A 26,291-nucleotide genomic window follows, 5' to 3' on the forward strand; every position below is an offset into this window, starting at 1 on the left:
AAGTGCTTCAATTTATTTGTTTATTAAATATCATGTTACATTTGACCAATTATTTATTGTATACGCAAAATTTTCGACAAGTGGTTTTCTCATCTATGCATCAGTATAGTTCATGCTCTGTGATCGCAGTGACGTAACATTGTATCTACGTATTACATATTCTAAGGTCTATAGTTAAAAGATCGTTTTAAGTGTGGCTTCAGTGTCACTTGGTTTCTTTCGACTCGTTTTGTGCGAATACGTGTATTAGATATATTTAAACTTAAAAGAAATTTATTAACAATCAAAATGTTGCAACATCTTTTAAAACCAGTTATCCGAAATGCAAGGAGTGGTAAGCTATAATTTAAGTTTCACAGTGTCGACATATATTTTTACTAATAAATCTTATGTAATATTGATTTTCAGCATTTAGATATTGTTAAAATACTTGAAATTAACTAGTTTTTCTACAGTTACAAGCTTAATTTATGTTCATTGTATTGTATATAATTATGTATATAATTATCATATGTATATAATTAATTCGAGTGAACAAAATACAATGATAATTATCTGTGTAGAAAAATTTTTATAAAAAGATCTTTATTTATGTTTAAAAACGTAGAGCTACAGACAAAATTATTTTACCAATGGTTTTGAAATGGAGGGTTATATATTTATTTTCTTCCTAATAATTGAATATGATATTTAGGTATGCGCTCTTACCATGTACCCAAGGAACTTCAATTAGCAACTATGGACGAAATACTTGTACCAAGTGGTTCATGGAAAGAAGCACATGATAAAGCTCAAAGAAAATATACTTTGCAATTTGTAGCTGGCGTTGTTATACTTGGCGCTACCATAGCAATTGTATGTAATAATGTAGAATGTTATTATATTACCTCTTAATATGTATATCTTGATATTGCTTACTGATTATCGATTGGTTATTCTTAACTTCTTTTAGGGTAAAATGAATGGACTACTGTGGTTGAATTATATGCCACCAAAACCAAAAAAAACAGAGAACTCTAAGTAATATGAATATTTAAATATAATATTGTAGTATATTATAAATATTGTAACTATTATATTGTAAAAACTAATAAAATATTAGTACTTCAAACATATGTAAGTTCATTAGATACTTATGATATATCTTTTTGTCGATAACGTTTTTATTCTAGAATTTTTAGAATTTGTATTTTTAAATTATTGCAACAAGATTAAAAAATAAAATACAAAAATTAATTTAAAGTAAATTTTATTAAATAAATTTTCATGTTTTTTGTCCTATTTCATAAAAATATTCAGAACTTCATAAAAATTTAATTGATAAAATTAAATATTTACATTTTTATTGATATGTTTTCATTTTTCTATTTTCACTCAAATTTAGAATCATGTCTAATATTTAGTGAACATATTAAAAATGATATAAAATAAATTTACATTGATTACTATATTGAACTTTATATGTACATTATGATTTCAACTATTTTCTAGTATAATTCTAAATTTCAATAAAGCATGTGTGTACAAAATGAAGAAGTATCATTTTTGTTAATGTAAAGGTACTATTTAGTAATTTTAATTTAAATATTAATATGTGTCGTGATTTTATTTTATATTCTGATTATTGAATCCTTTAATGAGATTGAGCTATTTCCGAAAAAAAATCTAAAATATCTTGTATAGTGAACTCAAGCGTCACCATACTGTCTGGATAACACCTTTGTATTAATTCTTCTATGCATATGTATTGCGCAATAAATTCGCCTTGCATTTCACGCCAAACGACCTGTATAGACGAATGCAAATGTACAACGTACTATTAGTACATAAAAGAAATTATATTTTTTAACATGTTCACTGCCACCATCAAAGTACTATTCAAGAATTTCATATACCGTGTGTTAATCAATCATCACTATATACCTAGCGCAGCAAGAATATTCTCCAAGTGGCAGGGAACGTGTTAATAAGTTAGTTACAATATATTTTTCATTTACTTGTAACAAGTTCTCTTCTTCACATAAATGTTTTTCAACTTTTCTATACAAATTTTCTAAGCCTTTTTTAACTTCCCGTGCAGGATATTCTTTTACGACACGTCTAAGTTCTTGTTTACTGAAAGCCATTTGATAACTGACTTCAGACTCTTTAACTCCAGCACCAACTTTTGCTTGCACACCTTCGAAAAATAGCTGTAAATATATTATAAATTACATATATTGGTTTGAAGAAAAAAGAAACGCAGAAATTGATAAATTTAAGCTACAAACATTAAGTTTCTCTAAAGGCCTTCCAAAATATTGTGTAACATATGCATACAAAGCTTCTTGATATTTTTGTTTCGCTTCTTTCCGTTCATGATCGAGAACAGATATTTTTAATTGTGACAAGAGATCATACAAATGATGGAAATTTTCTAAAATGCAAATTATTATTTGATTAGTATTGTATAAAAAATTATAGAATGAAAAAATGTTAAACTATTTTAATCCTACCCATTTTTATGACTTCTTGCGGAGTTTTATGATGTTCCCTACTGTGGATAACAATAGCTTCGAACATTTTACTCACTATTTTAGTATACCATTTTTCAAGATCAACTTTTCTGTCTGAATTCTTAAAGATTCGTTCTGCTGTTCTTGCAAACATTTCAAAATTTTCTACATATGGTAATATACCACACTTATTTCTACGATTAACTTTAGTATCGGAAAGTATTGACTGCAGTTGTGTTTGCATGAATTTGTCAAATGCTCTTTTAACTTGAATTAAAGCAGAGGCAAATGTCATGGACAAAAATGAACCTGTATCTTGCGCTGACATAACGTGTTGCGATAAACGTACCAAGACGTACATGCACCAACTGAAATTTTAATTCAAATCGATCATTTACTAAAGTGCAGAACAATTAATTTGAGTAACAAAATTTTTAAAAACTCACAAACTATCAATTTTATCCAAGAAAGCAATAAAATTGTTTAATTCAGTTTCCAACGATGGAAATATTGCTGCCATTGTTGCACGCACTTCTTCATTTACTTGTCTTTCTAATTTTTTACTTGCTGTAGAAGTCACTGATCCGGGACTCGCAGCACCATTACTGACATTATCTGTTTCCTCAATTTCGCTGCTCTAACACGTTCAAATGAATATTTAGTTTTTAAATATTATAATAAATTTATGATAACAATTTACATACTTTCGATGGTGAAAGAACAGAATCTAATTGTAAAAACGAAATGCAAAAAGCTTGTTCTGCAAGACAAATTGGTTGCATTTGAGAAAGCATACAATCAAGAACAGAATCCAAAAGATTTCCTTCCCCTACAGGTGCCCATGTTTCACTACTTAATAAACATATAGGCGCAGGATTTAATAAATCTTCTGCTTTTTGGCCACTGGATTTTGATGTATTTGCTTAAAAAAACAACGATTTTTTTCTCAAAATGTAGGATTGTTATTAAACACAAAATAATACAATATATACCTTGGAGACGTTTACAAATAAGCTTGTTTCTTGCTTCCTCAAAAAATCGTTTTAGATCCCTCTTGTATAATTTACTCATCGTATCTGTATAAATCTTGGTCAATTGTACAAAAGCCTTATTATCTAACGCCCTTAATAATTGCATTAACTCTGTGTATGGTTCAAGTTCACGATGAACTGCTTGATGTGTTGGAAGAACTAAATCTGCCACTGACATTGACATATCTCCAACATCATTGCCCTGTAAAGATATTACATTTTAATATCAAACATGTTTTAATGTATGTCATATATAAATATAACGTTACATAAGTATATGTACCAGATGTATAAAGAGATTATTCAGATGTCTAGCCACAATTACAGAAAACTTTGCTTTAAGTTTATCAAGTCGTCTCTTTTGTTCTGTCACTGCAATTAATTTATCAAGCCCTGGTGGTAAAGGTGCTGTTATTGCTTTTAAAAGAGCAGCACCTGCTTGATTAAGTTCTTCTTTTTCTCCGGGAAGCTCAGCTTCACTCAAAATACGCTGATGAGTTTGTGAAATATCTAACTGCGACTTATACCATCAAAGTGAAAATATAATAAATATATATAATAAAAGTATAGTATAAACAAGATAAGATTGACAAAACACATACGCAATACTAACATATTTATTATTATTTAGATATTGTTACTATAGGTTACTCACAATTACTGTGTTCAACTGATCTAACAAAAATCTGGCATTATTATTAGCTGTATGGATTGCTTGATTTTTTTGGCCCACACGTGCCATAACTTCCCTAATTCTGCCAAGCGCTTCATCATACACAGCAAGACGAGCTTCAACAATAGAAGCTTCAGTTATTGCTGCTTCTATACTATTCATTAACTGAGTTACACGAGCTTCTGATGCCAAAACAGATTGTACATTTTCCTGTATTCATTAATATGAATTGAATTTAAATGAAAATCTTTTCTTTGTAGAAATTATAATTTTTACCCCATCAAGAATGGAGAGATCTTTGGAAAGTGTTTCCATAAATAGCTCAGCGTTAGAAACTGCATATTCGCAGCCTTCCATCATCTGTTTTAAATCAGCAGCCTCTTTATCAGTAATAGGTTGATAATCAGATGAAATTGGGGATGTCAATAATTCTAAAAATATTAAATGAAAACTGAATGAAATGCACATAAATACATTTCAAGTTAAAATTATGTAATTATTTAAGCAAATATAAATAAATATCAAACGATTAAAATCAATATCAAATTAGATAGTATTTACCTGGAGTGAAAGTAATACTATCGCTTTCTTTTAATGAACTAGGATCTATAAGCCATTCTTTGGGAACATTTTTAAATTGTGGCCTTTGGGCCAAATTACAAGAATAAATATACATGTTACTTATAAATGTTCTTCGCTCTTGAGTTGTCGTTGCTGACCACTTATATACTTTATCGATATGTAATTCTATATCCATAGAATCATTTTTAACACCATCCACAATTTGAATATCACTTAAAGGCCATGATTGCTTCTTTTTAAAAACATTTTTATCATTCTTTTTTACTTGATACAACAACAAAGTTGAAGGCGAGTCTGTGGTTGTAGTCAGGCATAAAAAGCTCATTTTCTTCTTCTTGTATGCTTTACTGACATAACAGACGCTCAGTAATTTCTCATCGTTAGGTGTAAACACTTCTCTTTGCAATGTATGTCTTATTGCTGCCATAATTGTTGTTGAATGTTAATTATAATATAAAATTAACACGATTTACCTCAAAGCAAATGAAAAAAAAGTATTATCTCTAATAAATTCACACTACTTTAAGATTTATAAAGATATATTAAAAATGTGTGCAAAATTTCACAGAATTATGTAACTGCAGTATATTTTTTCAACATCTTTCTATATGTATATGTAATTTATAGTTAACAGATTAATGTATTCCAAGTTCGAGAATATATCTATTGTCCTTCTATCATTCGTTGTAAATTTATGGAAGAATATAATTTCACATGTGGGATTCTATCAAATAAAATGTTTCTTGTTTGTTAATTTCCTGTTTTATTAACTAAAAGTATAGGTAGTGTATACCTATACACTACTACAGAGTAAGTAAGTAAACCAAAGCACTGTGTATGCATACATTGTATGTACATGCAAACAACACAATTTTTAGGTCAGAGATGGTGGGAAGCTTGAAACAATTTACAGGGATATCCAGTGAAAACGGAACCCGCATTCGTGAGAATTCACATACATTAGCCACTACACGGTTACTATTGCACTAATTGTTTTCTGGTAGCCAGCATCAGAAGTCCAACAGGGTGCCATCTAGAATAATATAGAATAAGTTAGGATAAGTTAAATAAGATAGTTTAAGTCTAGTTTCTAGGATAGTTTAGTTTCACCTAGTCATCCCTGTGCGGTGGGGATCAGAATACACCCACAGTATCCCCTGCTTGTCGTAAGAGGCGACTAAAAGGGGGAAGAGAGGGATAACGAAGATGTAGAGAAGAGTAGTGAATTTTAGTTAAGATAAAGAATAATGCATGCAAAGATATTGAGAGAAGTTTTCTGTTGGGCAAAATAAGAGCATTCTAACCTCCCAAGCGCAATCTGCTGGGATTAAATAATCCAGTAGAGGATATTAAATGGTAAACGGTCCACCTAGTCCTTAGATTTAGTAATTTTCACTCAAAACAGTTCCTCTACAATTTTATCGTTCTCGATACGATCTTTTCAAAAAATGCTCAACTTGGTTACATATTTATTATCAGCAGCAAAATAAACTACCGAATGGTTGACACATTCATTTGTTACTTCATACAGGAGTATTACATTGCATTTTCATATTTGTTTATGTTTTAAATTATAAATATATATATTTTTTAGAAATAAATAAATTTTTTATAGTATGTGGCGCCATCTCTGTGAGAAGTGCTCAAACTGGTCGCACATGATTACCGACAGCGAAGTGAACTACCGACTGGCTGGTGGCGCCATCTCTTACAAAAGGGCTGAACTAAATGCTCGACTAGTTTCGGTCATCTTGCAAGAGATGGCGCCACTTGTCAGTCGGTAGTTCCCTGTCGGTAATCGTGTGCGACCAATTTAAGTACTTTTTACTATACTATATAACACTATATATAGTCCAGAAGGTTTCTCAGAATACAAATTATCCTCATTCTAATGAATTAAACTCTAAGATCAATGAATAATAAAGGAAACTCATAATCAGATACGATAGTTTGTCAACAGGACTATGAAAAGTAATCATTTAACAATTATGATTTGTTTATTGAACATTCTATAATATTTATATACATATAGATGTTTAGATAGGTGACTATATTACAATGTTTTCACGTGTGTAGAACAGTAGTTCTCAATCCGTGGTCCGCGACGGTACTCCGTGTAACCACTTCAAGTGTTCTGCGAGAAAATTAAGTACACACGTGAAGACTGTTTCAAAAGCAGATATTACAAAGGATTTTTAACGTGTCACTTTATAGAGCTGAAGACGTATCATAAGTAGTCCCCAACTTAAAATAGATTGAGAATCACTAGGGTCGTCACAGACCCGTTAGGAGCAGCACCGTGCTGTTCGACACGTTCATGACGAACTTGGTCGAGATCAGACGTTTGTACGTGAAGAATATCTGTTCTGTTGCGCTGTGACAGTTGCAAAGGACGGACGGAAAGGAAAGCTCCGATACTTAAATCATTTGTGAAATCTGTATATTGTTCAAATAACAGAGGTAAAGTATCATTTGATTGTCGTTTACGAATAAGTTATGAGAAGTTAACAGTGCGATCGATTAGTTTACGGATAGTATTTCATAGATGAATGATAAAATATATTATTTAATATATTTGTTATACACGTGAGACGATACATTTTTTATTAATTAAAACTGGCTACTGGTGGAATGTTACTATAGGCAAATAGGATTTTTATTTTGTACCATCTTAAATGTCATTGTCGTAACATTGCCCTAAACGCGCGCATACTATAATTATTTGAAAATCAATCAAAGGAAAATTGAAGGATGTGAATTATGTAAACATATAAAACACGCGACATACATACGTGTTTATATATGTACTCCACTCATACATCTTTCATAGCGGAAATGTACAAAATTATATTTCAATTAAAGAAATCTACCCTGATGACATACCTGTGACGTAATAGGCACGTGTTACATTAACGATATATTACAAAAATATTTGTAATTATATTTTGTTCTGATAATCAGAGATATTTTTAAGAGAAACATTTAGTTTTACAGTATACGATAAAAGAAATATAAGATAAAATTGATCTTTTATATGAATTTTTATCAAATTTAGAGGAAAAAAGGGTTAGAGCGCATTTTATAAAGACACAAAATTACTACATTTTCTTGTCAATGATCAATGGTTCTCAGTGCATAAAGATTAAAAGTGCAAATCTTAACTTTAAGAATCTGACTGCTTTTCTAAAGTTAAGATTCACATTTTTTAATTCTTTGCATTGAAAACCACTGATTGTTAGCAAAAAATATCATAATTTTGTGTTCTTTTGTACAACATACTTCAGCCGAAGAAAGAATTAAAGGATGACTCTTATTTATATTAATTATAGAAACTAGTATTTGATAGAGTGAGAAATTTTCGAGCAATTTTAATATCATTGACTTTATTGAGATTTTGATTTTATATATCTATTATTAAATTTTATATATCTATTATTTGCATATATCTTGCAAAAGTTACTATTTCTAATACTTATACAACATTTACTTTTATTAAATTTAAATAATATGTATAGGTGAACAATGGATGATAGTGGTTGGAAAAATATTCAAACAATAGAAATCCCAGAAGAAGCTATTAGACAATCATTGGAAAATGAAAGAACGATGACGGATAAGGTTTATGATCTAGTAGTGAAAAAACCATTTATTGTAGCTGGTATTTTTTTTACAAATAGATAAAAAATAATAATAATTCTTACTTCTTATGTAGTTAATAATATATAAAACTTATTAAGTGATTCATATAGTAGGAACAACAACTATCTTTATTGTTTTCTTGCATATAGTGTTTACGCTTAGAATATAATTGATAGTTATACATAATGGAAATAAATATCTATTTGACAACATAATAATATTTATTTTTACATGAATTTTTCTTTTGTAGGTGTAGTAAGTTTAGTTACTATATGTGGGATAGGTGCTTATAAATGGAAAACAAAAACGGTAATACCTTCTGTGTTCCTTGGACAATTGAGAGTTATAGCCCAGGGTACAGCATTAGGGTTCATAACTTTAGGAATGGCATACAATATGTATAATGATTTTGTATTAAAGAAAAAAAAGGAGAATTAATATTTATCATTCTCTAGTACTAAAGCAAATGAATAGAGTTCTAATATGTTGTTAGATGGCGATACATCTAAAAATAAAGCAAAATATATTTATTTTTTATCAAATGATACTTGTACAAGTAATATATTCCCCATAGAATTCAATAGAATGTTGTAAACAGCTTATAATTATAAATTAATACTCACAACTGTTTTAAAAAAGTGTTTATATAAAGCATATTATTTATTATACAACCTATTATTTTTCAAATGAAACATATATAATATATATGTTAAATATGAATGTTTATATAAATACAAGTGTAAGAATTAAACAATAAAATGTAATGTGAATAAAATTGATTTCAAATTATGTAATATTCATATAAAATGCAGTATTTTTATCTACTTAAAAATAAAGACTTTAATATAAATATTGGAAAAAATAAAATTTAATTATAAATTATAAAATTTTTAATTTAACTACGTTAAGTTGTTATATATTTGTAAATTATATCCAATGTTCTTGTTATTGTTGTTGCTTAATATTGTTTAACACAATAAATATACATTTAGTATGTATATATAATAAATATTAATATTCTAAACTACATAAATTTGTTTTGTTTAACAAGCAATGAATAGAAGAATCTATAAAGAAACGAACGATTCTAATTGATTTAAACTCTGGTATATAATTAAATTTTCATTCTGACGGTAACGAGAAATACGAAAATTACAGTTCCGGAAGAGCTTACTCTGCGTTATCAAAATACGTAAAGATGGCTGAAGAAAGTGATAGGAGTCAATTGCCACCCGGTTGGGAATGCAGATATGACATTCGAAGTGGTCGTCCGTATGTAAATTTTTATAAAAACATTTACTATTCTGTCAAATCGAAATAGGAGGCAAATGTTATTCCTTGGAATATTTATTTACCGCAAATAATTAATGTGTGTATGTTACGCAATGACGATTTATCTCATTTAAGCTTTCGATTTATAAAAATTGATAGAGAAAGATATTTAACGTACACAATCGCTTTAAATTGGATAAGTTTCATTCACTAGCAACTGTTTGATACAATAATAAATGATTATAATGAAACGTTACTCGATATAGCGAACGTTTCACGTTAGTCATTTTGTGAGTCAATTTGTGCGAAATAAACGTTTTTCAGATATTTTATAAATCATTTTAATCGTACAACATCATGGGAAGATCCGAGAGTAAGATATTGGCAGTATTCTCAGTATGTACAGTCACTAAATTCAATGGCACTGAGTTCTGCTACGACTATTACTTCCCAAGATATACCTATGCAGGTCAGTCGTCAATTTTTATTGTTGTGTTAAATATGTTAAATTCATTCAACCGTCATGAAACAAACACGTTGCTTTCTATATGTGAGAAAATGTTTGAGCATTTTAAAATCGCACTCGTGCACGAACATTAAAGTGTTTGTAGTCGCACCTCCAATATATGTTTATTCTTGTCATATGCACATGCCGCATTCGGATAAAATATAACATGTACAACAAAATAATAGACTGTGGGAAATGGAGGTGGTGGGCATTTAGGTTATGCTGGAGCTCACAGAGCTCCACAAATCTATCCAACACCGTCTCTGTATCATAATCCACAACTTGCATTCTTACCCCCTAGTTTACAGGTAGGTAATTAATACTAAATATTTACCATGTATCAATCACTCCTTGAAGTTAAATTTACAATAACACAATCTGACTTTTTCCCTGTTACTTAACATTATCTTGTACAAACTAAAAAGTTGCATCTTATCTTAACTGTTAGTATTTTAAGTGATTGTACTATAATTTCATGTATAAAAGTATCATATATTTATATCTTATCAAATGTAGATATCAAATAACAAATATAATATTCAACAATGTTTAAAGAAAATATTTTACACAGGAACTGAAAACTCCATTATCACTAAAATCAGTTAGCGCAATGACAAACAGGCTTGGGGAGATGACATTAGGATCTCCCACACCTATAAGGAATATGGAAACAAGCTTAACACAAAATTCTGACTCTGAGTTGCAAGTTGCTAAAATCAATGCCATGTTCCCAACAGTTTCTGACACTCATATTCGACTTCTTCTGAAAAAGTAAGTTTTAGAATTTCATGTCTTATATGCATATAGACATATATGTATATACATATAACTCTCAACGTTATCATATGTTATTATAAAAAAAGTTCCAACTAATCTTTACCTTGTATTAATATAAATTTTTACATCCTTGAACATAGATCATATTAACAAACACAAAAAAGTCATGCTTTCTTATGTATTTAGTTATATTTATGCCAATTACGTATTAGTTTCTTTTCAATGAGTTTTGATTAGCACTGAATCGATCATAGTGCTAAGGTGGTAGCTGGTGTCTTTCAGATACCATAACAGAGCAGCTTTGGTTGTCAGCGCTCTACAAGTGGAAAAGAATCCTCTTTGTGCTCCAGGACCATGCACACCCGTTGGAGTGCATTCAAATTATGCAATACCAAGATGGCGATTACCAGTTCATGCTATACATGCAGCTCTAACATTGAGTCCGCCTTGTGGGGCCCGGCCAGCCCCTAACTCCCCAAAAATGAAACTTAGGTTCTTCCCATACTTACAATATCAATTTCACCCAATATATATGGATGCTAGATGTTGATATATTGTATCTTGTGTTAGCTGTAATGAAATATATCAGGTAGCAAGGTAGAGCAATATAGATTGTTGGTTTATTTTGAATATCTGATATATTTCACATAAAATGACCCTCCAGTACCATGTAGTGATAGCATGTGTTAGACACACATTGCAGACTATTTTATGTGATCGAACTTTATTTTATTTTTAAGGAAATTCATTTTTTTTTCTGTATGTGTATGTGTAAAAATTACAAGATTGTTTGTTTTGTCTACAATGTCTTCAAACTTATCAAATTCCTTAAACAAATATTGAAAAATTAATATGAGAATGCAAAATATTTTGATATAGGTATGAGGTTAATATGTTGTACGAATTTACGTCCTTTGTAGTAAATACATTTGTATTTAGTAACTTTCAAGCAACAGTATCAGACAGCCAACAAATTTTCTTTACAGTTTTTAATTTCTTTTCTGTGTCTTATTCTTTTATTTGCGATTTTTATTGCATTAATTTTTATACACAGCATCATGTAGAATTTATTTTTCGTTTCAGTTTCTTCCTGGTTTACTATACACCACATGTTGGATAGTGTAAAATTTACACAAATCATAGATAGGTTGGTTTCAGCATTATATCACCAATGTAATTTTTGTTTAGTTTCTAGTAGTAGATATAATACTTATGTTCCTTAATGTATTGTTTGTATGTTACAATAAGAAACTTCATAATAAGTAAGAAATGAGTTTTTTAGAAATGTACAATCAACACTTTATGTGTGAATTGAAATAGGTATTATATTGATCTTAATTATTCAAGTATTATTAAAGTATAACGTTAAGAATTGGAAATTTTCAAAAGTATAGATATACATATATTATGCATGCTATAGAAAACTCATTTACTGATTAAAAATGTGGTTTAAGCATGACAGTATATGCATGTATCCAGTAATTTAAAATATTCATTCCTTGTTTACAGTTGGAATACCTTATTTTATTATTCAACATATTCAAAATCAACATATTCAAATTAATTTCAATAAATGCTTCCACTAATAAACTGTCAAGTTATTAATCACATGTGTTCATCATATAAATTGTTATAAATAGTATTTTATGCGAATTTTATTTACTAATCCCTAAGGTAATTTAATTTTGACATACATTTTGCATTAATAATTTGTATCAATATTTTTCTGATTTATAAATAAGTTGCACAATATTCAAATTTATATTGTAGACTGTGTCTGCATTTATAATCAGTGCATTGTTAAATAGTTGTAATAAATGTTATTATATGATACAAATACATCTACAGGTACCTGAAAAATATTTTTCCAAAAGTAGAAGAAACTATGTTACTTGATATTCTGGAGCAAAGTGAGAATAATGTTCAAAAAGCTTCGGAAAAATTGATTGATTTGGGGTATGAAAAACGAAATCCTACAGTTCCAAAATCTGCGAGAAGAAAGGAAGAAGAACAAGTAACATGTTCAATTTTCATATACATTTAATTATCTTTTTTATTTTGACAATTATTATTGATGCTTTATTTTCGTAGATTAAGAATGAACAACAAAGTGCACCTACTCCGCCGCCACGTATGAAAAGCTTGGAAGAAAAAAATAAAAGTATGTAATATCTGATAATACTTTTTAAATTATTAATATCAATACATAATTTATTATATTATAATTTATTAGTGAAAGCACGTTTAATGGAGAAGTATAAGTCTGTGGCAGAAAGAGTAATAATGCTTGCTATGAATAGTGTTGACTATGATGAGGAAAGAGCAATACATATATTGGATATTATGGTTACTGAAGAAGCTACAAGACCTGTGTGTACATTAGATAGTCAAAGGTAATATAGATACAGTAATTTTTGTTTATACAGGAAATATTTCAATTACTTTCTTTTAATAAAAAAAACTGTTTTAATTACTTGTTACATTCTTATGAAAATATAACTTTCTATTAAATATATGCGACATAATTGTAGTAGTAGAAGTGATGAAAGGAAAGACAGTCCACCAATAACTGAAGCTGTAAAATTAACTGCTTCACCAATTAAGAAAATAGTTAAAGATCCAGATGTAGAAAAATCTAAACGATCTAAAAACAAAATAGAGATACCAAAGTAAGAAAACATTTATATTTTGTTATATGTCCTTTCTACTGAAGAAAATTAAAAATATAATATCTAATAACAATTTTAGAATTTCCCGAGGAACAAGTACTACAGAAGATAGTGAATATAAATCTCCATATTTAACAAAACCAGTTGGTCCAAATCCTGATTTATCAAAAGGAGCCAACGATGATTTACTGTTGTAAGTTGAAATTTTTGTTTATGATATAATTAAAATAAATAATGAACCAAATTATCGTTATTCAAAACTTTTTAGACCTGATTATGCGCCATGGTCAGGACCAGATGCAAGTTTGTTGAATAAAGGGACATATAGCAAAATAATAGCAAATGGACATGACGCAAGTCTACTTCTCGATGATCACTATGTTGCCAAAGGGCCTAATCCAGAACTACGGAAAGGTCCATTGAGAGAATTGGTTCAAGGTTCTATTTATTCTGAAAGAAACATTTCAAATACAGAAAGTCGTGGTAAATGAAATATGTGCAATTGTTTTTTTGTTTCAATTTTTAAAAATTAAAAACCCTTAGTTTTTGTTTTTTGTTGAATTGTTTCAATTTTATAGATATTATATTTTTTAATCGTTTTTTTATTTAGTATCCTTATAGATGAAATACGCTATCAAATGTTAATTATCTGAAATATTCATTCCATAATTTTTATATGTTTAATGGAAGCTTCTAAAATTAATATTAGTTTAACACATTGACTGTAAGACAAATTAAACAAAAAGAAACATATTAGGATGAAATCTAATTTTATATAGAAACAGTAATTTTTAACATAATTTTCCTTGGATAAAGTTCATGTTATGAGAGCCTTAACATTCTTGCTTTTCTTATCTATGTTCTCTCCAATTATTTTTTACCTTTCTTTTTAATTTAACAATTACAGGTGCCATTGATTACCTTTAATACGTCCAGTTAAGGAAGTCTCAAATGTGATATGTTGTATTTACAGTCAATGTGTTAACAGAAATGATCACTGTTACTTTTAGTAGTATATTACGGTAGTATGTTACGTTTCTATACTGAAGTTATATTGATATAAATATTTATTTGTATTTTGTTACAAGTTAATAAGTTTTATTTTTTATGTTCCTTATAAAACGATAATTTCTCACTATATATCGTAAATAAACGGTAAAATGTTTGCATAATGCTAAACATGATATATTCGTGAAAGAATGCAAAAAAGTGTTCAAAATTTACTTTTACATACACATATTTTAAATTATTTAAAGAAATATATCATCGTATTCTAATACGCATTATCAATTTGAGAAAATCATAATGCTTCCATTTATGACATATCTTGTCATTTTTAATATGTATATAAATATGACCAAGTTTCTAAATATTCACGCCGACGTGCGTGTAATGATTTAAAAATGTTTCGACCACTTATTAAATTATTTGAAAATCACATTTAAACACAAGGTTATTGAAGTTCATTTCTTTTGCAAATGCAAACGAAGTTTTTAATGGGGTGGTAATTCAAATATACATAAAATTAATATTTGTAATAATGGTAGTGATTAATTCTATGATACAATATTTTCTAGGATTAATATTTCTTTAATTATTTATGATATAATTTTGTATTTATTTTTTAAATTGAAACACAATCTTAAATAATTAATTTATTTTAGAGAAACTAAATGTTGAAATATATATAAACTAAATATATACTCTTAAAATTAACAATTTTTTCTTAATAGTAATTTACAGGTATTTTAGGACATTTGTGCGCGTTACTTTTTAAATATTTTTATAGCGTTGTGTTTCAAGAATTATATACTTTTTATTAAATTTATTAATTAAATTTATAATGCACGAAATTAAAGGAATTATTCAATTTAGTAAAAATATATTTAGTATATTTCAACATCAAAATTATTAAGATTATAAAATTTGTAATATTGTAACAATTAAATTTTATTTATCAGCTGCAAGATTTATGATCAAAATGATAAATTTGCAGTGAACATATTCAGTATTATAAAATATTCACAGTAAATATAAGTTGTGAAGAGAATTTTAATTACATGGCAAGTATTTGGAAAGTTATTAGTTTTATATAGATCATAAATCGCGTATCAACACATACACAATATGAAAATGATATGAAATACAAATTTGCATATCCGCGATGCAAACTTCTAAGTAATTATATACAATTGTAGACCATAACCAACCTAGGATTTTTAATGATAAACTAAAAAAAGAAAAACTTTATATGCGCTATACTTAAATGAATGTATAGAAGTATTTTTCATAGCTTAATTCAGAATAATCCTGCCTTCAAAATGATTATAATATGTGAATAAAATTTAATAACAGATGGGCTGTGGCTGAAACATTAGTTAAGAGCTATTTTTATAGCTTTTTGACTTTGTGAAGAAACTAGGAAGGATAAAATAATCTATTTTGACTATATTTTCAGTATTGCCATGTATGCAGAAGGGTAACATTAAATGGTATAAATGAATTCTTCAATTAGCCAATTACTGTAATTTAATATTTCAATGTGAAACACATTTTTTCAAATGCAATTACTTAGGTATTGTATTCTGTGTAAGGTATGTAAGATTCAGGGGTTGTGCATGAGATGTATCGTTGTGGAGTGACTATTAGTCAATAATATAAAATGCCAAATTCGTTTCTATTATAACTCTTCCATTAAAAAAAAAAAATTTTTCAAGATACATGTTACTTTGTCAGTTTTGGTGTGAGATAATCATCTTTTCATTATTTTTAAATTACATACAATACAACTCACATGTTATAGCAGATTGTGTGCAATAGGTGTTAGTAAAATTTGTGCTATCAATAAAGTAATAAATGTATTTTATCATATGGGATTTGTTGATGTGCTACATGATGGGTTTTTGTTGTATTGGCAAGATAAGATATTCGTTATATATGGAAACAATAATATTAAATATTAATAGAATTGCTCTACTTCACAATTAAGATTTCAAGTTCCAAGCAATTTTTCTCGTGCATTTGTTACTTTATTTACAGAAGCAAAACTATTTTTAATAGATCTTATGAAAGTATGAATACACGAAGAAATCTATATATTTAGATATCTCAGAATTATTTTGTGTTTTATATAGTTGGTATAATAATACTAATATAAAAAGAATTGTATTTAGACTTAAGGATTTTGTCCTAAATACTTTCAACTAAACGATTATAAATGCACTTGAAAATAAATTAACAACAATCCATAAGTAGCAATATAAACATGATATACATGCAGATATGCATGATACACATGTTACATACTGAATATTACAGTAATGCAAAAATTGTATTTCATCGTATTTATACATATCTGTACAATAAAGGCATCTATAACCATTTTTCTAATGCAATAATTTATTTGGTAGGGTTTTGTAATAATCTTTATAAACACAATATTTATCGTGTACATATGCTATTTTATTCTATAAAATATCAGATACTGATTTATAATGTATAGTCTGTTACTAAACTAGTTCAAGAAATTTAAAAATGCAATTTGATTAATTTAATGTATTTAATTGATATCTGTTTAGTACGATTATGATTTAGTTATCTTTAAATTATTAAATTTCTCCTACACTATTATACATACTAATTACAATGGTAAAAATACAAAATCAACTTGTTACATACAGTAAAAAAAATTAACATTTTTTATATACAACATATAAACACTTGCTACTTATAATAAGAAGGACATACATCTAATAATGAAACTTCATCTTCATTTAAGAGCATATTTGGTATACCATCATTAATAGGGAATTTTCTGCCAGATTCTGGACACAGCAGGTCTCCATTAATGACTTCAACTTCGAGTAAAACATGATGAACCTTCCTTAAAAATTCCTCATTGGTTTCGAAGTCTTCAATTAGAGTCTGTGGTAATTCTCCAACATGTCCAATCTGCATTGTCACATTATATTATTATTCTTTGATATATGCCTCAGATTTTAGCTCTTTGTCTAGATGTTAAAATAAGAAATTGCTAATTTCATGCTTTCGTTAAAAATGCTCTCTTTTTTTTATGCAAATGTATTAAATATTTGTTTTTAAAATGACATTTACTACTAAATGACTTGTTGCATATATCAATCAAATTTATAAAAGTATATGTTCTTCAAAAGATGCTAACAGTTCAATAATGAAAACATAAGTAAAACTTACACTTTCCGCAGCTTTCCAAAGCGTAGTCCAGTCAAGTTTTGGAATTATTCTTGCAATAAATTCCGAGTTGAACTTTACTTCTGACACTTTGATATCCTTTGCCTGCAAGTTTACATGCAGAAAGCAATCTCTTATTAATACAAATTTAATCTAAGGCATTGCTTATGTTTATACATTATATTCAAAGCAATTATGTACATCTGACATATGTTCAAATATTTTACACAACTTTTATTGATGTTAACCTCAAAATTATATATATAAACTTACAATAATTCCAAGAGGATATCCAACTGTTACTCCTCTTAAACATTTCGAGGTCAACATATTGTGCGTTAAAAGCTTCATTTTTCCGTCAATGTTATTCAACTAGTTTGTTAACTGAAATAATCTGAAGAAATTATGATTTCGACTTCGTTAAGGACCTGCGTCACTGTACTTGCGTTACGAGTTCATTGCACGTTATGTTCGACGCCGGCTTCTATCGACTTGTGCACGCTCAAAAGTGTTCTAATGGTTCGTTTTCACGCGACAGTGACTATCACGACTTTACTACATTCTATCGGGAAAATAGTAATTTTATGATTATCTTGCCATTAGAATTAATAATGTACAAGATAAAAATTATTTCGTCGATCTTGTAAATATCGTAAGAATTTACCAAGTCAAGTTTAAGTAACGATCACGTGACCTCTTTCGTTCAATTGCATCTGTTTGGGAGGTTAGTTGTTTAGGGAAAATACTGTTACCTTAATTGTCAATAATCTATCATGTTTTTTTACCGAATTTGTTCGAATACGCGATTTTTTAAATAATTAGACGGAATTGATTAATAAGAAACTTGGGAAGTGCTATTAATGTTATAGAACATATGGTGTGTAGCTTAAACGTACATGTTATTATTCAAGCTGGAAAATTGTTTAAATTGACAGTGGCCACATCATCTGGCCTTGATGAAAATACGCAATCAGCTGTTACTCTTAACAGTTTATCTCGTTTAGTATCGTGTTTAAACATATATTCCCGAATTATTATCTGCCAGTCGTACATTGACACATCATCAATTTGTTCGAAAAATAGTCAAGTTTTCTAACCTATAAAGAACAGTATATATCCAGTTTAAATTGGTATAGCCCTCACTTCCTCTGCGTGCATTAAAAAAATTATATTTATAAAAATAAATATCAATGATGCGGTAATGCACATTTTCATTTCATCGTATTGTATGATAGTAATATGTATAATTAATAGATGTATGGTGCCCATATGATAATTGTGAAAAAATGCTAGAGAAGACAGAACGATAAATATATCGACGGAAAACGTACTAGATTTCGTTCATTTACGATCCATATTGCAACGTATTGTCCCACTACTGTACAATAATGGTATTCTGACAAAATAAAGTTACAAAATACGTGAAAGACAATGTGTGCTATTACAAGTGCAAGATCTTGACATCGAAAGGAATATATTTTCTAATACAAAGGAAGATGGCTTGTGATTCACTTATTTGGAGATTAATAATGTTTGGATGCAGCATACAAGCATTGTTAGCTGTATCCGAAGATGAACGGTCGGAATATATGAGTAAAGAAGAACGAGAAGCATTAAAGTTTGTATTAATATGTATATTTGTACTATTCTAGCGGTGATATTTAATTTTTGCTTTTCTGTTATGTATATGTGTATGATTTTATTCGTAGGGAAGAAGCCAAGGATATGTTTTGTCATGCGTACAATGCTTATATGGTAAAGTTTACATGCAAACAGTATTTGATAAGAAATTTTATAGATTTCTAATAAAATAAGTGAGACAACTATTTAAAAATATTAACAATACATATATATATGTATACTACAATTACCCTGAGCAAATGCAAAATTTATTATATTGCCAACATCTGTTGTGTTATTTGTTAGAAATATAAATTCTGTTCTGAGAAATCAATGAAATAAGTAAAATAAATGTTTCATGTAGATTTCTAGTTCAAATCTTTCTAGCTTAAGTATACTAATATTGAATATATGTTTAAGGATAATGCATATCCCGCTGATGAATTGATGCCATTAAGTTGTAAGGGGCGATACAGAGGATCTGAACCCAATAGAGGTGACATAGATTCCACATTAGGAAAGTAAGGATAAGAACTTGTCACATATCTAAATAATATATAAATTTGATAAACATATTATATTATACATTTTCAGTTTCTCGCTTACATTGGTCGATACCTTAGATACACTTGTAGTAAGTATATTAAACATTTACACACCTTTTGCGTTAAGGATAAATACTTAATAAAATATAATTTAATTTCTGTATATTTAATATCTATTAGGTACTAGGAGATCTAGAGGAATTTGAGCGTGCAGTTAAACTTGTTATCAGAGATGTTAGTTTTGACACAGATGTTATTGTTTCTTTATTTGAAACAAATATCAGGATGCTTGGGTGAGATATTTTTAATAGCTGTTCTAATAATTTATGTATCTCGTTCAATTATTAATTTTTTTAAAGATTAATACTGTTTAAAATCATTTATTGGATAGGGGTCTCCTGAGTGGTCATATACTAGCAGAATATCTACAGCAAAGAGCTAACATAATGCCATGGTATAGAGGTGAACTTCTAAATTTAGCCAAAGACTTAGGGTACAGGTTTTTACCTGCATTTAATACAACCACTGGGATACCATATGGCAGAGTAATGAAATCTTTATTTATCTATAAAAATAAATTTTTAAAATGTTATTGATTAGTATAATTTTTGTAGATAAATTTAAAATATGGTATGAAAGGTGTACCATTAGAAGTATCACGGGAGACGTGTACTGCTTGTGCAGGTAGCATGATTTTAGAAATGGCAGCATTGTCGAGATTAACAGGAGAACCAATTTTTGAAGTAGAATATTTTATAATATTTTAAGAATGTGGCTAATGAATTTTATGGTGTTAATAACAATATTACGTGGAACAGGAAAAGGCACAAAAAGCAATGGATGTTTTATGGAGAATGCGTCATCGTGGTACTGATTTAATGGGATCCGTGTTAAATGTACATTCTGGTGACTGGGTGAGAAGAGATTCTGGTGTAGGGGCGGGTATAGACTCTTATTATGAATATTGTCTTAAAGCATACATTTTATTAGGTAATTGCTACCAAGTTACTCATATTTATATAAGTTTGTTACAAAATTTTTGATAGTACAGTTAGAGTTTCAATTGTAAAATAGGTGATGAGAAATATCTTGGGCGGTTTAATAAACATTATCAAGCTGTAATGAAGTATGTAAGCCAAGGACCAATGTTATTGGATGTACATATGCACAGACCAAACACAAACTCGAAAAATTTTATGGATGCTCTATTAGCTTTTTGGCCTGGTTTGCAGGTAAAGATTAATTCATATCTTTATGTAAACCATTTATATTTCTATTTAATTATAATTGTGTTTTTAGGTGTTAAAAGGCGATATTAAACCAGCTGTAGAAACCCACGAAATGTTATATCAAGTTATGCAGAGACATAATTTCATCCCAGAAGCATTTACTACTGATTTTCAAGTTGCTATTTTCTTTAGAAGCAAGCAGATTTTAATATAAATTGATACGAACCTTATTTAATTTTGTATAATTACAGGTGCATTGGGGACATCATCCATTAAGGCCAGAATTTCTAGAATCAACGTACTTTCTTTATCGTGCTACCGGCGACCATTATTATTTAGGAGTTGGGCGTAAGGTACTCAAAAGTCTGCAAACTTATGCCAGAGTACCATGTGGTTATGCAGCTGTATCAGATGTTAGAACTAATAAGCATGATGATACAATGGATAGCTTTGTATTGTCAGAAACTTTTAAATACTTATTTCTGTTATTCGCGGAGCCAGGTGAACTACTTTTAGATTTGGATGAATTTATTTTTACAACCGAAGGACATCTATTACCATTAACACTTGCTTCTATAAGAACTAATATTTCTTCAGTAAGTATAATGAACAGTATAATGAGAAATATCAACAACTCTCAATTAGTATTTATATTAGGTTGTGGATATTCAAATGAATTCATGCTTTTACAAATTTAATTAAAGAACATGTATTTTTACATATTTAAATTTTCCATAAATATAAAAGTTTAAAATGTTCATAATTTTTAAAATAAAGCAAGATTTTGAGCGGGACATCGTACACGTGGATGAAATGGACCGTACTTGTCCGAATAGTCTTCATTTATTTCCTGCATCAGTAAGACAACCTCTGAGAAACATGGTTGAAGATATGTACCCAAGACGAGCAATAAAAAGAAGATTAAGCGCCACTCAGTTTCAGGTAAGAACAGTTTTCATAGTATTGTTCATCAACTTTAAGTAAGTTAAATAAATGCTAAAAACTGTTACTTTTACTGTAGGCAAATAATTTGGAACATTTAAAATTATTGAGCGATATGGGAATAACGACTTTAACTATGGCAGATGGAAGTGTTCAACTGTTGCATACATTTTCTAATGTAAAACGAAATTTTCTCGTATTTACTAATATATTTATAAATCTTTTTTCTTTCATTTTAATTGTATCAAATTGCAAATTAAGTATTTGTATTGATTTTACAGGCGAAAACACCACAGGATTTAGAAGAAGGTTTGTTATTTATGCAAGAAATGGTCGAAATAAGTAAACTGCAATCCCAACAAATTGAACCTAAACGGCAAGCTGTCACCTTTGTAAAACCACATACAAATCCACCTCAAATAATTACGTTACTGGCTGGACCAGCGCATTTTGGTTTAGAATTACAAGGGTTAAACAAAGTAACTGGGAAAGTTGTTTTTGCATTTCCAACTTCCGCGTGCATTGATCTTCAGGATCCAGGTACACTCGTGGGCAAGATAGCAATAATAGTTCGGGGTGACTGTATGTTTATTGAAAAGGTAAGAAGATATTATCAATTATAGTTGTTTGTTGTGAAATACCTCAATATACAAAGATTTCTTGGATACTAGTTCTATATTTTTATTACTAATAGTTTTCCAACAGAAAGGAGATTTGTTTAATTATTGAAATTTATTGACAGGCAAGGAGAATTCAACAGGCAGGTGCTATTGCTGGAATAGTGTTGGATAATGTTGATGGTTCTAGTGCTGCAACTTCACCTATGTTTGCAATGTCAAGAGATGGAAAAGAAGTGGATGATATAACTATTCCAGTAGTATTTTTGTTCAGTATGGAGGCGTCCGAGTTACTAAAAGCAATTACTATGGCGAACAATGATCTTACAGTCACCCTTGGTACAATATCATATTTTATATTCTAAAAATGTAACATTTGAAGGATTGGATGGTGAAAAACGCGAGAGTTCATTTTTAAAAATTTTATTTGAAACATTTGAAAAAAATAATATAGGAAACAAGAAACCTTGATTTTCATTTCTTTCTTTTTTTTTTTTTTACGATAACACGGATTATTTCCGATCGTTATAGATTTAAACATTTGAAATTGTTTCATAATTTACAGGAAATTTCTTTTCAAAAGAAGAAGTACAACTGAAAGCGCCCACTGATTTATCAGTTTTCGAGCGATGGAAGGGATCGTTAAAATCTTTTCTTACGCAACAAATGACACCACAGGTCTGTATTCCTTGGTGTTTTGCAGTAATTTTCATTGAATACGTTCTGCTTTGGATTTTAATTCATATGAAGCGATATTAACTCACAGATGTATTACTTAAACGTGAGTTATAAGAGCGCGTATTTTATCATTTGGAAAATATTTCCATATCTAGAATTTGTAATATTTATATTGAAATGATGTAGATATTTTTATTTGCATTTAACGTTACATAATGTAAACTGTTATATATTTTTATATTTCCTAAAAAATTAAACTTTTGATTTTTATATTTCTATATTCTTATTACATTTCTATTATATTCTGATATTTCCTTCGTTATGTTATTATAAATTAGTTTAAGAATGCATTTCTTGCAATAACTGTATTTCCGATTGCTAATTAATATATTTATTTGAAGTTATATATATATTTTTTTTTCATTTTGCTTCATATAATTGTAAAATGAAACTAAAAATCGAGAGATATTTTTTTATGACAGACATCTCCAAGCAGTGGGACAAGTTTGGACACGGTTCCTGAGGTTAAGCATGAAGAAGATGAAAAAGACACAATTGTTTTGTATAATCTACGTGCTGAAATAATCAAAGATTCACTCGGTGGGGAAGTAAGAATAACACCAGAGTGGTATATAACTTTTGTATTTACGAAAAAATCGGAGGATACAGTGTTAACAGAAAAAGAGTGGCGGCAATTAAAAGAAGTTTTCATCAATTACATATATTTGGACGTGAAACAAAAATCAGGCTTACAAATCAGAAGTTTTATATTGGAAGGTTATTACAATTGGGTAATGCGGTCACGAGATAGTGGTCGTGATGTATCGAAAGTATCTTTGCGGGATAAAGTTTCGTGGTTCCTAAAAGAATTAGTTGAAGTTGCACCGAAATCATCCATAATGAAAATGGATCAATTAATGGATTCTAATAAACAAAAATTGTTGAAGCAATATTTATTAACAAAAATGGACATAATGATTTTAAATATGAAAACGGTTACAACGATGCTGAAATCAATGCGATCTGTGAGTCCAAATGCTGAACAACTGCTTAAATTTTCCGAATTGAACATTGCACAGACTGGTAATTATAAATTTTTAGGACAATTAATAGCAGATATTTTTGACACAGAAGATGAAGTTATTCTTGAGCATTTTGCCTTGTTAGATCATGTTTATAAAGCTGTGCATAGTGAATATCATGAGATATTAGCTAATCATATACAAGAAAATTTAGAAAAACCAGTGTTAGATAAAAATTCTTATTACGATGCTGTAATTGATAATTGGAAAAAAGATTTAAAAAATTTCGAAAAATTGGCTATACTGAAGAAAACCAAAGGCCAAGATTCCACGATCGCAGAATTTATGATAGATAATAATGAAAGTACTAAAACAGAAATTACGTCTAAAAACGTTTTAAAGATATCAAAAAAGAACGAGGACATTAAAGGTGGCAAATTTGAGGACTTCGAATATTTTGTATTAACAGAAATAGGGAAATTCGTAAAAAATTCGGAACAAAACACTGTTCGAAAGCATCAAGAGCATATTGATATTTCAACGGATACAGTAGAGAATACGAATAAAGAAGCGGAAAATTCGAATAAAGTAGTTTTAAATGATTCTTCTCAAAATCAAACTAAAGCCGATAAATTAAAAAATCGAATAAAATACCAAATTGAATTTATCAAAAATAAAATCGAAGAATTTGCGAAAGATATAGACTCTCTGACGGACTTTACTAAAGTTGCAAATTCTTTAGAGGGTTTACAGTCGAAGAGCATAGAATTTCAGGAAACGATTGCTAATAATGACAGTGCTGATAAACAAACACACGAAGAATCCTTATTAAGTGATAATGAGTTTGAGGTAACGGATATACAATCGAGTTCTCCGGGCATAAAAACGATAGAAATAGACAAACGTGAAACATTAAGGAAGATTCAATTAGAAACAGTGGATTCAGGATATAATCACGAGAGTAATCCAAATACTGATCATCCTATTCATTTAGATTCGAATAATAATAAAATTGTATCTTCTAAACTGCCTGAAGAACATAAAAGTCAGATGTTGATATCTGAAAAAAAAGACAATGAGAATTCTGTTAATGTTCAACAAAAAAATATAGAAAGCTTAAATTATAATTCCCTAGACGAAAGTAAAAAGGAAAATAGTCAAAACTGTGCAAACGATATTAAAAATAAAAAAGTCGATGTACAGAAACGCAAGGGTAAACATATCGACGATGAATTATAATGAAAGTGATTTCAAGCTTTTAAGACAGAGTATACAGTATAAAAAACAAGTTGAATACACTTTTGAATGCAATGTAAACCTGGTAATCCTATTCACACTGCATTTGATACTTTTGCACTAAACTGAAATGTGTATGCAGTGAGCTTTAACGTTTTTATATGTACGTAAAATTGTTATAAGGAAAAATTTTAGTTATTTAATAAGAGATCCGGTATACCGACCAGACTATATTCCCAGAACAATTCTAAATAATAATATTAAACTGGTGCTTACAAAAGAATCCAATTTTATTTATTATTCGAAATAAAATAGGGAAAACATAAACAAATTTGTATAATACATATACATACATATAAATAGCCTGCACAAGATATTTATCCTAATTAGATAGTGATAAAATATTGTGTTGAGGCTCTAATGAATGTACATTTCATTTAAATATAGTATATTTCTTGTGCACACAACAGTACGAATGATAACATATTACCTTCTGCTCAGGTAGAGAAATACAATATCATTTTTTCTTTTCTCATATTTTTGTGCT

The 26,291-nt window shown here is 28.8% G+C and overlaps 6 protein-coding genes across 8 annotated transcripts; 4 read left to right on the plus strand and 2 right to left on the minus strand.

The window, feature by feature from the left end:
- Window positions 1-203: 203 nt before the first annotated feature.
- On the plus strand, window positions 204-1,135 carry Cox7b (Cytochrome c oxidase subunit 7B). Its single transcript, XM_076894853.1, has 3 exons — window positions 204-334; window positions 695-855; window positions 953-1,135. Exons 1-3 carry the CDS (start codon window positions 289-291, stop codon window positions 1,022-1,024), a joined length of 279 nt encoding a protein of 92 aa, XP_076750968.1. The 5' UTR covers window positions 204-288; the 3' UTR covers window positions 1,025-1,135.
- Window positions 1,136-1,428: 293 nt separating this feature from the next.
- On the minus strand, window positions 1,429-5,270 carry Sec3 (exocyst complex component Sec3). The gene is made up of 11 exons (XM_076894852.1): window positions 4,761-5,270; window positions 4,476-4,630; window positions 4,182-4,409; window positions 3,810-4,046; window positions 3,488-3,728; window positions 3,200-3,417; window positions 2,942-3,132; window positions 2,496-2,863; window positions 2,271-2,416; window positions 1,998-2,192; window positions 1,429-1,786 (listed from the first exon to the last, which is right to left on the minus strand). The coding sequence occupies exons 1-11, from the start codon at window positions 5,206-5,208 to the stop codon at window positions 1,634-1,636; spliced, it is 2,580 nt and encodes an 859-aa protein (XP_076750967.1). The 5' UTR covers window positions 5,209-5,270; the 3' UTR covers window positions 1,429-1,633.
- A 1,838-nt stretch (window positions 5,271-7,108) lies between these two features.
- LOC143423535 (HIG1 domain family member 1A, mitochondrial-like) lies at window positions 7,109-9,058 on the plus strand. Its single transcript, XM_076894923.1, has 3 exons — window positions 7,109-7,241; window positions 8,297-8,439; window positions 8,671-9,058. Exons 2-3 carry the CDS (start codon window positions 8,304-8,306, stop codon window positions 8,856-8,858), a joined length of 324 nt encoding a protein of 107 aa, XP_076751038.1. The 5' UTR covers window positions 7,109-7,241; window positions 8,297-8,303; the 3' UTR covers window positions 8,859-9,058.
- Window positions 9,059-9,557: 499 nt separating this feature from the next.
- LOC143423770 (uncharacterized) lies at window positions 9,558-14,469 on the plus strand. 2 transcript variants are annotated; one of them, XM_076895326.1, is made up of 11 exons: window positions 9,558-9,692; window positions 10,017-10,161; window positions 10,386-10,508; window positions 10,772-10,971; window positions 11,260-11,469; window positions 12,826-12,991; window positions 13,069-13,138; window positions 13,211-13,370; window positions 13,509-13,646; window positions 13,726-13,839; window positions 13,915-14,469. In XM_076895326.1, exons 1-11 carry the CDS (start codon window positions 9,619-9,621, stop codon window positions 14,135-14,137), a joined length of 1,623 nt encoding a protein of 540 aa, XP_076751441.1. In that variant the 5' UTR covers window positions 9,558-9,618; the 3' UTR covers window positions 14,138-14,469. The 2 variants fall into 2 exon arrangements, with proteins under 2 accessions (XP_076751441.1, XP_076751442.1); XM_076895327.1 differs by lacking the exon at window positions 11,260-11,469.
- Window positions 14,470-17,199: 2,730 nt separating this feature from the next.
- On the minus strand, window positions 17,200-18,286 carry Trmt112 (tRNA methyltransferase subunit 11-2). The gene is made up of 3 exons (XM_076895924.1): window positions 18,129-18,286; window positions 17,859-17,960; window positions 17,200-17,597 (listed from the first exon to the last, which is right to left on the minus strand). The coding sequence occupies exons 1-3, from the start codon at window positions 18,204-18,206 to the stop codon at window positions 17,370-17,372; spliced, it is 408 nt and encodes a 135-aa protein (XP_076752039.1). The 5' UTR covers window positions 18,207-18,286; the 3' UTR covers window positions 17,200-17,369.
- A 793-nt stretch (window positions 18,287-19,079) lies between these two features.
- Edem2 (ER degradation enhancer, mannosidase alpha-like 2) lies at window positions 19,080-26,027 on the plus strand. 2 transcript variants are annotated; one of them, XM_076895925.1, is made up of 17 exons: window positions 19,082-19,473; window positions 19,565-19,610; window positions 19,896-19,996; window positions 20,070-20,109; window positions 20,201-20,313; window positions 20,412-20,565; window positions 20,635-20,763; window positions 20,839-21,010; window positions 21,095-21,252; window positions 21,320-21,424; window positions 21,501-21,845; window positions 22,027-22,191; window positions 22,271-22,369; window positions 22,473-22,790; window positions 22,934-23,147; window positions 23,374-23,486; window positions 23,969-26,027. In XM_076895925.1, exons 1-17 carry the CDS (start codon window positions 19,352-19,354, stop codon window positions 25,745-25,747), a joined length of 4,173 nt encoding a protein of 1,390 aa, XP_076752040.1. In that variant the 5' UTR covers window positions 19,082-19,351; the 3' UTR covers window positions 25,748-26,027. The 2 variants fall into 2 exon arrangements, with proteins under 2 accessions (XP_076752041.1, XP_076752040.1); XM_076895926.1 differs by lacking the exon at window positions 22,271-22,369 and having other exon boundaries at window positions 19,080-19,473.
- Window positions 26,028-26,291: the final 264 nt, after the last annotated feature.

The sequence above is a fragment of the Xylocopa sonorina genome, chromosome 5, assembly GCF_050948175.1.
Source record: "Xylocopa sonorina isolate GNS202 chromosome 5, iyXylSono1_principal, whole genome shotgun sequence".
Taxonomy (NCBI): domain Eukaryota; kingdom Metazoa; phylum Arthropoda; class Insecta; order Hymenoptera; family Apidae; genus Xylocopa; species Xylocopa sonorina.

Excerpts from the sequence above, each read along its gene's own strand:
- Cox7b (XM_076894853.1), top strand. The coding sequence starts at position 289 with ATGTTGCAACATCTTTTAAAACCAGTTATCCGAAATGCAAGGAGTG. Across the intron at positions 335-694 it reads TATCCGAAATGCAAGGAGTG|GTATGCGCTCTTACCATGTA; the intron begins GTAAGCTATAAT and ends TATGATATTTAG. Across the intron at positions 856-952 it reads TTGGCGCTACCATAGCAATT|GGTAAAATGAATGGACTACT; the intron begins GTATGTAATAAT and ends AACTTCTTTTAG.
- Sec3 (XM_076894852.1), bottom strand. The coding sequence starts at position 5,208 with ATGGCAGCAATAAGACATACATTGCAAAGAGAAGTGTTTACACCTAAC. Across the intron at positions 4,047-4,181 it reads ATCAGTTGAACACAGTAATT|TCGCAGTTAGATATTTCACA; the intron begins GTGAGTAACCTA and ends TGATGGTATAAG. Across the intron at positions 1,787-1,997 it reads AAGAAGAGAACTTGTTACAA|GTCGTTTGGCGTGAAATGCA; the intron begins GTAAATGAAAAA and ends TCGTCTATACAG.
- LOC143423535 (XM_076894923.1), top strand. The coding sequence starts at position 8,304 with ATGGATGATAGTGGTTGGAAAAATATTCAAACAATAGAAATCCCAGAA. Across the intron at positions 8,440-8,670 it reads AAAACCATTTATTGTAGCTG|GTGTAGTAAGTTTAGTTACT; the intron begins GTATTTTTTTTA and ends TTTCTTTTGTAG.
- LOC143423770 (XM_076895326.1), top strand. The coding sequence starts at position 9,619 with ATGGCTGAAGAAAGTGATAGGAGTCAATTGCCACCCGGTTGGGAATGC. Across the intron at positions 11,470-12,825 it reads TCCCCAAAAATGAAACTTAG|GTACCTGAAAAATATTTTTC; the intron begins GTTCTTCCCATA and ends ATACATCTACAG. Across the intron at positions 12,992-13,068 it reads GAAGAAAGGAAGAAGAACAA|ATTAAGAATGAACAACAAAG; the intron begins GTAACATGTTCA and ends TTATTTTCGTAG.
- Trmt112 (XM_076895924.1), bottom strand. The coding sequence starts at position 18,206 with ATGAAGCTTTTAACGCACAATATGTTGACCTCGAAATGTTTAAGAGGA. Across the intron at positions 17,961-18,128 it reads GATATCCTCTTGGAATTATT|GCAAAGGATATCAAAGTGTC; the intron begins GTAAGTTTATAT and ends GTAAACTTGCAG. Across the intron at positions 17,598-17,858 it reads TTTGGAAAGCTGCGGAAAGT|ATTGGACATGTTGGAGAATT; the intron begins GTAAGTTTTACT and ends GTGACAATGCAG.
- Edem2 (XM_076895925.1), top strand. The coding sequence starts at position 19,352 with ATGGCTTGTGATTCACTTATTTGGAGATTAATAATGTTTGGATGCAGC. Across the intron at positions 21,253-21,319 it reads CTTTTTGGCCTGGTTTGCAG|GTGTTAAAAGGCGATATTAA; the intron begins GTAAAGATTAAT and ends TTGTGTTTTTAG. Across the intron at positions 21,425-21,500 it reads CATTTACTACTGATTTTCAA|GTGCATTGGGGACATCATCC; the intron begins GTTGCTATTTTC and ends GTATAATTACAG.